The 12,398-nt window shown below is 34.2% G+C and overlaps 1 protein-coding gene across 4 annotated transcripts in view; it reads right to left on the minus strand.

The window, feature by feature from the left end:
• The window catches only part of LOC124366007 (protein fem-1 homolog CG6966), a 92,967-nt gene that overhangs the window by 20,030 nt on the left and 60,539 nt on the right, over nucleotides 1-12,398 (minus strand). For all 4 annotated transcript variants that reach the window (XM_046822199.1, XM_046822197.1, XM_046822198.1 and 1 more), the window contains exon 2: nucleotides 1,241-1,400. In XM_046822199.1, coding sequence (XP_046678155.1) covers nucleotides 1,241-1,400 — 160 coding nt within the window. The remainder of the gene's footprint in view (nucleotides 1-1,240; nucleotides 1,401-12,398) is intronic.

Raw genomic sequence — 12,398 nt, forward strand, 5'->3', positions numbered from 1 at the left:
GGAAAGTGACATTGTTGCATGTCAAGTGATAGATTGCACAATCACTATTGAATTTACTTGTCGAGCTGCTTCATGAATAGACGTGACAAATAATACTAGGTTATTTCAACTCTACAACACCACACCAAGTGTCACATAACAGGCTTAGCTAAGGCTGCATGCAAACTTTCAAGCGTATAGCTCATTTTTGAGATGATGGTCAGATACACTGACAGATCATGTTTGTCCTCTTAGGATGAAAAGCTGAGAAATCTTTCATTGCAATTAGCCCTGCAAGGACCTTTGCGGTGCTTCTGTAGCGACAGGATACTCAGGATGGGTAAAGTTGGGAGTATATAGAGAGATAAATAAAAACTCTAAAATGACAAGTCAGATATTTGTGTACCTCACACAACGTTCCCTCACAGTGAAGAATATTCTCAAGGGGTTCTTTCTAAGACAATAGCTTTTTAAATAGGGGCACTAAACGTTTATGAAGGAAAGCGGACCAAATCCATTTGAAATTTGTACTGACCTCTCTGGGAATCGAACCTATGACCTCTCGATTAGAGAATCCCAGCCTTTCCCCTACGCTACGGTGAAGGTCAGAGATACTAAAGATTAAAGGAAAATTTTCCTAAAGCAGCAAAAGTGGCAGTACCAAAAGACTGGTATTAATTTAACAACATACATCTACATTCAACTATATGACTGAGGCTCCACATTTCTCATACTAGTGGTTCCTTATTTATTTAGATGAGACGTATTGTATGTTGGGAGAGTTGTATTCATGGTCAAAGACATCAGGAATCACTTAAATTACTAAATAGAGTATGTCAAAATTTCTGCAATTCCTCAGTGCTTTCTTTGGGTCTTATTAATTCTTCCCCAACTTCAATAATGTCATCCTTCACACATAAGACAGCGTATTGGAAAAATATTGCAAAACTTTTAATACTAGACCTTCACCTTTTTAACTTATTGTTATCAATCTAATGATCCTCTTCTTTTTCTACCCACACCCACTATAGGAAACAATCAGTTGCTCTAACGTATCAACTTTTGACCTAAACACACTGCTATCAAAAAGACATCAATATCAAAGGACATACTTACAGGACATTCCTACAACTGCAACGAAACAACATAAACTCAACTTAAAACAAGAACAATCCATACCCTATCATGTATGTATGTCCTATTTGGTAACACCTGAGATAGAATTACAAGGTTAGTGACAATAGGCAAGTGATGCACATACCTGATCCGACCTGTTCTATGTCTGCATTGCATCGTTCTACAAGATATTCGACCACTTGGTAGTGTCCGTTGCGGCAGGCCATCACCAGAGGAGTGGCTCCGTTGGTCTTTGACCCTACCAGCATCAGCACCTCCTCCGCACTTCGGTGGTCCAAGAACACCTGCAGATCAATAAGAAACGGTTATACCAAGTATTTACAGCCACACTATTTAAATGTAATCACCAATCCAATTATAAATCTAATTAACTGAAACATAATTAAGGAAGAAGGAAAGAAAACAACCTTTTTGTTTCAACAATTATTGATTTAAAAAAAAAAGTATAAGGCAATGGGGTCAGTATCAACCCTCTGCTTGCACAAGAATAACAGTTTACCTGCTCCATATTCTGGGTATATATGGGTTATGTACTGTATACATGAATTATAAATAATAAAATACTATTTTTGCATTTTTTACATGAAATTTACCACAGGGAAAATGAAAAATTTACACAAAATCACATTTACCTACAAAATACTTATTCACTAACGATTAATTTAATTCAGTAGTGTGGTACAACACTGACTGCCACATTTACATGAACCACTACCACACTGTCCTATATTGACAAAGTAGGGGTACATCACACATCACATCTAAATTTCAAATCAATAGGCCAGTTTGTTTTCGAGATATCATAGACAGAAATTAATATTTTCCATACATAAATTAATTTATTCTTATAAAACGAACCAAAAGAGATTTTTAACTTAAATTGAGAACCATGAAATTGTAAATCTAAATTTAGAACATTCTAACCTTGGCCAGAACATAAACAGCAAGAGTTTACTGTAAACACTACCAAATTCAATGGCGAATCTGTTATCGCTATAACACCTTGGGGATATCAGACATCAGTTCTTGTTTTGACACTAACACCCACAGATAACACGCCCTTGATCACTTATATTTATAGCCTATAAGGCTAACCTACTTTCTGGTTACTGCATGTTGCTTGCTTGCTGGCATGAAAACAAAGTGAACATTATCATTAACATTGAATACAGAGAATGAATATTGAGAAAAATATATACGCCAACCTTTAAAATATATAATTATTTTCATTATCATAGTTAACTACTAATTTTAACCTTGATTATATTACAATTTAACTTAGCAATTTCTAGCTCAAACTGATTCATTAAAATTGATATAAAATTATATCGCAAGATACTTCATGACTATATAAAATGTATGATATTAATACTAAACACAATATTTGTACAAAAATAGTTTGGTAGGAATACATTTCTGTATGTTCCTATGGATTAAGCAAATGTGCAAGTACCATACTTGCTAGATTGATATAGTTTCGCCAGTTTAATCCAACCATTGTACAATGCAATTTGGTGCAATCTATTGTTTTGTTTCAAGTTGCCCAGTAAGAAAACTGTACAATCAATCAATCAATACTATTTATTAGTTTTATATACAGTATAAGCATGGTACAATTAATAGTGTCGCAATTCTTAAATATACACTAAAATTATTGTATAAAATGTATTACTGTAATAAAATGTATTATACAGGAGCATGTGTGCTACATGTTTTAGGCCTCCAACTACATTCACAATATGGGGTAGGAAATGCCACACAAATGTTACGTAACCAGTAAAGCTACAGGACTTACATTACAATTTAGCTTATTTATTTTTGCATTTCGACATATGGAAGAAAATAACAGATTTACAAAATATAACTTCCAGTTTTTATGTCAATAATAACAACTAAAAGTACGGTACTGGCTTTAGGCTGGTAGTAGTATGATAGCTGAAGCTGTTAAAATTATGCAAAGTGTATTCAATACAAAAAAAAGACATCCAACAAAACAACAACTTGCCTGACTACACATACTTGTATTTATTTAAAATGGTTTTAGGTTGTGAATGAATTGTCCATCTATGTAAATATAAGTGCCTGCACAATATAATCTGCAATTACGAGACAGTTACGTATATTAAATAGCCAAACACTGTTTGAAGGCGCTAAGTTATGATGTATATTTATATTTAAAATACATTCTGGTTGAACTTAAAGCTTGAGTGTTAGATCACTTTCAAATAAAGTACATGTACTTGTACAATGGCTATAAAAGTACACTTTTGACAGATTTAAAGTGTGCGAAGCCGGGAAACAGCTAGTAAAATAGAAATTTACCATATTTCAAAAAATCAGTATTCCAAATTTTACAATAATCATAAATGTTAAGAATAAGCTGTGTTGTTCAAAAAGTATTAATCCCAGCTTGAGTGTTTTAAGAATAACAAAAAAAACAAGATTCAATGACAAGATAATATTTCGTGATATTCAACTTTTTCAATGAGTATACCAAATAATAATAACAAAAAAATTCAATTGTTAATTTTCTTCAAATCCTATAAATTTTAGTTTATTAAGGGATTTTTCAATATTCCAGAATAAAAGAAAAAGATATCCAACCTGTAAGATAAATATTACTCTCCTTTATTTTTTGGGAGCAAACTAAGAGATTTCAACACTGAGTCCCTTCTAGAATTATCATAGGTTACAGTCTTTTAAACCTTTTAGTTTGCTGGAGTTGAGGCAGAATTTCTTGTGACAACAGTCGTCACCGATTGTATATTACAAGAATTCACAACTCTGGATCTACTTTGCATGTAATGAATAATCATCCAGTCCGCCATTTCAAAGGATTTTTTAAGTCCTTGTTTTCTTTCTTGTCACCTTATTGAAAAACTCTCTCAATAGAAGTGACAATAATGTCATGTGGATATACTTCAACTAATCTGTTTCTTCTTCAATCAAATGAAATTTCATATTCTAAGGGGAGGAAACAACTTCTAAACCTTTCTATCAATCATCACATTCTTTCTTGGTAAATGATCTTGTATTCTATAGCCTAAAAAACATTTATGCTCTTATAGATATACTTGTTATAGGATTAGTATAGTAATTTATTTCTGATCTTATATTTATGAGAGGGATAAAATAATAAAAAGCAATGAATGAACAGATTATAATGTTCTGTTTGTTAGCAAATAGACTTTTATTGAAGTACTACTTAGTATTTTATTGCTGTGACCTCTGAAAATATTTGTTATTGTTTAGTGCTCATTATAGTTGTGTTAATTTCATTTAAGACATTTAGAATCTGCTCTTATTGTTATAGATTCATGTATAACAATATTCTGTTCTTATGAAACTTGCTTTAGTTGTATTCCTTTCTTTTAAAAAGTTCTTTGGTTTGCAGGTTATTGCTAGTTAAGTAACGCAGTTGACATTTTTCACACACAACAATAAAAGCAATTTGCATTTTTAACCCTTTTAATGCAACCTTTGGATCAGATGAAATTCTAGTGACTGTTATTCATCATACAGTTAAAGGATGGCACACTGAGAGGGATAAAATAATAAAAAGCAATGAATGAACAGATTATAATGTTCTGTTTGTTAGCAAATAGACTTTTATTGAAGTACTACACAAGTTATTGATTTCCCAGACTCCAAGAATCACAGGAAAAGCTGAAGCCACCCTTAGATTGGTTGCCTGGGAGATGTTCTATTTTGAACAACCATTGTACAGTATGCTTCATTCATGGATTGAACTTCTTTTGACTTACAAATAAATTGTTTTAAATTGTAATAGGTACATAATGCTTTCTGTACTTTCCAACAAAAAAATTACAAAAGAACAACTATACCAACATAAAATATTCTCTTATTTTCCTACAATCATTAACTAGACTCCACAACAATATAGATAGTTGGGTGCAATTGTAACATATTTCAAATAATAAAATATTAAAAGTCTTTTTTTGTTAAAGACACAGTAAAAATATTTAATAATATCTTAATTTCCAAAGGGCTACCCGTGTTTAATTTTTAGAGCCCTTTCTTATAGTATCCATTTAAACATAATCTAATTTCCAAATGTTTGCGGATACAAAATGTTTTAAAAGTTCATGTGATATTATTGATATTAGAACAACCAATCAATTTACAGTCAAAATGTTATATGCATGTATTGCATATAATACAGATTTTTGCCTGTCAGACAAAATTCTATTTTTCCAAATTTAATCATTTTTTAAAGTATAATAGTCCTAAGTTAGCCTTAAAGTGTTTAAAAGTTAAAAAATTGAAAATCCAGGATTATAAACAAATCTGTAATTTGAAAACATACTACTACAAATAGTACCTAGAAATAGTAGCCTTTATTTTGTGTTTTCTCCCTGAAATCAAACCATCCAGGAGGATATATTGAAAATGAGTTGTCTTTGTATGAAACAAACCAAAGTGTTCTTTTTTTATTGTGTATTGTACCTTGATAAAAGGTATTCATACTATGAACAATTCACACTTTATCATTACGATCTGTTTAAAACATGTTTTCGTGTAATAAAGGAGATTACAGAACCTAAGTATGTATGACGTCGTATTAAACGTGACAAATAATCATTGAAACAAACATTCGTTGCTATTAATGACTGCATATATTTAATTCATCACATATTGATCGAGACAATAAGTTCAACTGAGCAATAATCAAGGCAGAGTTTACAGAACTGATGTGCACAGTTAAGACAAAGCGAGCGATGACCTTGAGACCCGACCTTGACTCGGTGCCAACTGGGAACTGAAATACACAACAGCTGGAACTTGGAACACTTCTCGCTATTGCAGCTTGTCTTGTCTCGTCGACCTGTGCCTACTATGTACATACACAGTTGCTCTTGTGTTCGTTACAAGTTCGATGGTATGTACAGTACCATTCTACATTTATCGATCTTACCATCATAAAATATAAAACATTAAACACATACTTTTTTTAAATAATTATTTAAATCTCTAAATATTGTTTTTCTTTGTAAATAAAATGGAGTTACCACAGGAGAGTTCACTTCTGGCTGATTTATATCTTCCAGTTGAACCCACACTGGGCACAGCACAAACCGATGTGTCACCATATGGATATCCAGGAGCGACACATCACTACCCGCAAATGTCAAGATTCTAGGGTCGAAGGGTAGTTCGATAGGTCTAGATGACTGTTGGATTCGGTGGGGTTCCTAAGAGTCAAAGGTTCTTCCGAGCCTAGACATAAGAGCATGTCGCCCCCTGCCTGCTTTGACTGCGGGGGCGGCTGGTTCAGAACTGGCTTACCCTTCTTCCGAGGGCACATGATTTAGGTTAATGCACTAAATTCTTTCCCGTATATCTCGACAGAAGGCGGTCCCTACCTCCAACTCTACCCATCCATAATATCCTGTCACTCCGGAAGGAGCGCTAAAGTCCTTTTAGGACTGGGCGCAATTGCTAAGCTTCTTGTCCTACGAGAAAAAAAATCACACTCTCAGTTGAGTTTCTGACCTCGACTTTATACGCTAAAACGCTGCTTCGTTCTAAATATGTGTATACAACTGTTATGTAGTGATTTAAATAAATTACAACGCTAATTATTTATAGTTTGGAGCAACATTGCAATAGTGAAATTACGGCAGCTACTTGAATATTCGAGAGGCGACTTCGCCTTGCATAAAACACGAATTGCTACCGATGACGTCATCAGCTGTGCCACGCGATAGTCTGCCGCATCGACTCCCCCCTCCCTCCACCGACCGCTAATATACTGTCACTTATGATATCACGTCACCCACCTCTCTCCGGTATGTCAGTCACTGGGTCATCCGTCGTGTTCGGGCTTCCGGTGGCAGATCTATACTCGGAAACCCCCGTTTAGGCTTGGAATTCGAAATATAAATTAGTTCATATCATAAGTGTATTGGACGTTAGATTGGCCGATGTATGCTGTAAAATTAAAATAACTTCGTTTCCGGTTCCAATGTTCATCAGTTTTCCGATTTATTATTATTGAAAAATAAGATTTTTCTTGGTGCAAAACATCACACAAATCTATTTCTCAGGTACAAACCCAGTTGTTTAAAATAATTAGTTAACACAATTCGTTCATTATATTACGAGATCGACTGTCTTAAAATAAAAACCTATAATATATCATGCCTTTGTACTCAAAATTAAGCGATTTTCCTTAAATTTCCACTAGGCATATAGATAGTTCATTCATTAACGATTGTATGCATAAAAAATTTTTTTAACCACAGAGTAAGAGAGTAAGGAGTAAACGGAGAGAAAAGATTTAGAAGTACTAGAGGCCATCTTGATTTTAGTCCCTAAACAACAATTTCAACACTTTAACGTTCCTAGATTAGTCCAGAACTATGGGACATCTAATTTTTATGATATGCTCCATATACGCATGCAGACGTTTTCCGTTTTTCATTATTTTCAATATAGGCTATGTTATTCAGAAATAAAGTTTTAAAATATATATTTTATAAGAAAATTTAAACCATTTGGATACGTATTAATGATGATACATTAACCATTATTCTATGGCAAAAAATAAGATCGTAAAACGTGTAGGAAATTTAACATTGTTCTTATGGTGTGAAAGTCGATGTCTCAGGAAGAACAGAGACGGCCGACGGGGAACTGACTATTAGACTACTACTACTACGAGGCAGCGTGAGGGATGGAAGGTAAATCCACAACGTTATCCGCACTCTGTAGAGTGAGCGTGGAACTACTCTGTTCGCCGCGCCATTTTGCGTCCTGCGCTTATTACGACGTACATCAGCAGCTGAAGTTCACGTTTGCGTACCCTCCTCCCCCACCACGAGTACAGTACCAATGGTACTGAACCACCACGCCCAAGAAGGACGATGAGACAAGTCACATAACAGACGGGATCACAAGGCCGTCCACTACAGGATTCCTCGCCTGCCCACCACCCAAGTTTTCCCATCGCACCCGAACTGTCAAGTTAACTGGTTCTGCTTCCCCGCTATGCAGTAAGTGTTATACAACGACGACTGCCTCGTGCTGAGTGCGAAAGTTGCAACGCACATGAATTCTAACCGATAAGATCCTCGCACAGGCCAGTAGCCCTTGAGGGAGAGCAAAGTACAGTTGAAAAGTAAGTGCGAAAGTTGCAACGCACATGAATTCTAACCGATAAGATCCTCGCACAGGCCAGTGGCCCTTGAGGGAGAGCAAAGTACAGTTGAAAAGTAAGTGCGAAAGTTGCAACGCACATGAATTCTAACCGATAAGATCCTCGCACAGGCCAGTGGCCCTTGAGGGAGAGCAAAGTACAGTTGAAAAGTAAGTGCGAAAGTTGCAACGAACATGAATTCTAACCGATAAGATCCTCGCACAGGCCAGTGGCCCTTGAGGGAGAGCATAGTACAGTTGAAAAGTAAGTGCGAAAGTTGCAACGAACATGAATTCTAACCGATAAGATCCTCGCACAGGCCAGTGGCCCTTGAGGGAGAGCAAAGTACAGTTGAAAAGTAAGTGCGAAAGTTGCAACGAACATGAATTCTAACCGATAAGATCCTCGCACAGGCCAGTGGCCCTTGAGGGAGAGCAGAGTACAGTTGAAAAGTAAGTGCGAAAGTTGCAACGAACATGAATTCTAACCGATAAGATCCTCGCACAGGCCAGTGGCCCTTGAGGGAGAGCAAAGTACAGTTGAAAAGTAAGTGCGAAAGTTGCAACGCACATGAATTCTAACCGATAAGTCGCACAGGCCAGTTGAGGGAGAGCAAAGTACAGTTGAAAAGTAAGTGCGAAAGTTGCAACGCACATGAATTCTAACTGATGGACAGGGCTCAGTTTAATTAGCTAAGTTTCAGTAAGATTAGCCTTGTAAAACTATTTGTTCGGTTATGATAGAACCGAGATCGGAGACATAGCGAAGGAAGAAAGGAACTAATTAAGGGACTGAAGGGGTATGTCTGAGCGGGGACGCTGCTTTAGCACCCCCTGGAATAAGCACCCCCTCGGGCTCTGACGTCACGGCAGGGGGGTGCTAATTCAGCGCGCGGACACGGACCAGGCAACTGAATTAGCACCCCCCGACTACAAGGGGGTGCTAAATCAGCGCATGAACATGGTCGATGCCCTGAATTAACACCCCCTTGTTCCAAGGGGGTGCTTATTCAGCGCATGGACATGGCTCAGTCACTGAATTAGCACCCCCTAGCATTCAACCAGCAAAAAGGATTATTTATATTTTACAATATTCAATTTAATCATAAATATAACAGTTGTTATCTGGATTTTTTGTGACGCTGCCACTTATAAGCTACTATCTACGATTGTTTTGCAATTTCCGATACACGATTAAATACTATAATAATAAAATATGGCTACTTTCTCTTCAAAATTACCATAGACTTAATATTACATAATAATGCTCCGACTAACAAGGCTAATAGAACTTAGCACTCCTCCCTCTCACACGCATTGTCATATTTGTGTAATAATTTTCACTCATGACTTTGCTTTCTTAATTTTTTCTAAATATCACCTATTAAAATAATTAATTAAATCATATCCTTCATTTATTCTATTTCAGTTTATTCTTTCAGTTAATACGTTTGTAAATTTAATTAACGCACTGCTAAATATATATATAAAAAAAAACATAAAATTCTCTACGCACAGATCATTAAAGCCCATGTAGGCTCTTTTCCCTTTACGTTTTTTAATTACGAGTATACAGTAGTTAGAGACAAACTAAAACTAATGATAAATGCTGATCTTGTTTTAATTTTAATTAGCTGTCTTAATTTAGATGTATTGATTCATTCTTTTGGAGGGTATATAAGATTTGTATTATTGTATATTAAGTTCTTTCATATCAACTATAAGAATACTATAAAATACCATCATTTGTTTTCCTCTCCAATATAAGATATTTACTGCTGTGTCTACAGTTATACATTTTTAGTGAAAGTAAAAGCTATTTTTGAGTAGATTTTTGGGAATATTACGAAAGGTAAAATGTAATTATGGTTTTTATACACAATTAGTCTAGTATCTGTGCTATGTCATTTTTATTGTACAGGTATTGAGTACTGGGCGTCCATACCAATGGAAGATCTACTCATAGTCTAGATAAGGGTATTCACTGAGCGTTAATCCAATCCTTAATCCAATCGTGTGAAAACTTCAATGAAACATGTTTCTAGATATAATTAAAAACTATGCTATTTGTATACGAATCCATAATTAAACTATTTATTTCATTTAATAGGTTCACCGAAATGGAGTGTTCTTTTTTTTAGTTTAATTAACTCAAATAAAAAAAACTAATATAATTTTGTAAACAATTTAGGCTCGTTATTTTAGGCAAAATAGTTGAATGTTACATCAGTATAGAATTTTTCTTTGCGGAATTTTTTTCATATTTAATTTAAATTACATTTCAAAATTAGGTTTTATGGAAGGAGGAAAACAGATGAAGCATGAAAAGCATGCATGGAAGCATGAAAATTCATGGACAAAATCATGGAATGTTGCATTTAAATTAAAATTGGAATATTTTCCAATGACCATAATTTATTTCATCAGTAGTATGCCATTTTTTTTTTAAAGACATACAGGAGATGTCTATGACGTACCAGTTATTCTACAAAAGTTCCGTACGAAGGGGCGGGTATCAGCTAGTAAAACATATTATACAAACTTGAAACACCCTTATTTTTGCCTTCACATCGTTGCTCGTTTATATATCGGCCGTCTACCAAATATGAAATATACAGAGTGAAATCAACCAGCAAATATCAATTGTAGGACTGTAGGTGCACACATAATTTTGACGAAGCTGACGAAACCCGTCCGTGCACTACCGACCCAACTGTCCAAAAACTGATCTGGCCGGATCAAGTGGTCGAGTAATAATATCGATGTTATTCTCAGTTGTTATTCCTATATTAATACAGAACTTATTATGTATAGTGAATTTGTTTGATGAAATTTCGTAAAAAATATAAGAAGAAATCAAACAATGTTCGAGTGTACAGGCCCAAGGTGTGGCATATTATACTCTCTCGGTAACGGATACTTTTACACGTAGTAAAGAGAAAAAAGATAAACTAGAACACGGTAATTATGTATGGACAAAAACTGAAAATCATCGCCTGTTTGTATGCAGTTAAAGAATCTTTAACTATTGTGTTTTACATTAGTCACACGTGCACTTCTAACCCCATGTATCTGGGAGTGTGTGTCAAACTTAAGGATGAACATTCTTACAATATTGTATAAAGAAGAGTGAAATCTCAGTGAAGTCTTTAATAAAGCGTCTATAAAAAGGTAAAATTTAAAATTACACTTTAGCTTAGCTGTACTTTTATTTTAAGGGCTATTTTATATCGGAAAGTGTAATGAACGTTGTTACACTCTAATTTTCAATTCGTTGCAATATTTATAGCTGATTTTGTAAACTAGGTAGTCAACAGATGTATAGAAGCATAAATATTACTTCAGTAGTAATAAAAAAATACTATACAAATATACATAATATTTCATTTTGTATACAGTAAACTTTTATGTTTTTTAATGTTTTATTTTCCGGGGTAGAACAAAATCTTCAAACCTCGGTTAGAACAAACTTAACAACTGCAAAAAAAATAGCAATCTTTACTGGTACATTTAAGCATCTACGTTTACCACCGTAATCAATAGCATATCTACAAACTCCGTATAAATTTACAAGCCAGAAATAGGTCTGAGGTCTTCCATTTAAAAAACAAAATATTAAATAGAAATAAAATAACTATAAAGGACATTTTTAATTTTAGGTCTAGGTAATCAACATGTATTAGATTGTTTTTCTGACGTCTTAATCAAAATAAACTTATATTCACAAATAATTAAGGGACATTATAACCACAGTTCAGCAATGTAATGTAAAAATCACCTGATTAGAGCAGCTAAAAATCAAAACAGCTGATTGTTGCAGCCCACAATTCAGTGCTGTCATATAATAAAGGCGGATATTGTTTGGTAATTGGTTTTTAAAAAACAGTAATTGGTTTTATAAAACAAACTATCTCCCTTATTTCACAACCAATTTTTAAAACTTGATATCGTTGGATTTTTAATTAAATTGTGTAATAATTGAGATCTTGTTTACCATATATCGCTTTTAAGATATTTACACTTAAAGATTTTCTTTTTAGAAATCACTATTTTAAAAATAAAGCTTGTAACAAATTTAAATTTTTGATTTAATTATTCCTTAAGGTTATAAAGGTATATACAAA

The sequence above is a fragment of the Homalodisca vitripennis genome, chromosome 7 (assembly GCF_021130785.1).
Source record: "Homalodisca vitripennis isolate AUS2020 chromosome 7, UT_GWSS_2.1, whole genome shotgun sequence".
Classification (NCBI taxonomy): Eukaryota; Metazoa; Arthropoda; class Insecta; order Hemiptera; family Cicadellidae; genus Homalodisca; species Homalodisca vitripennis.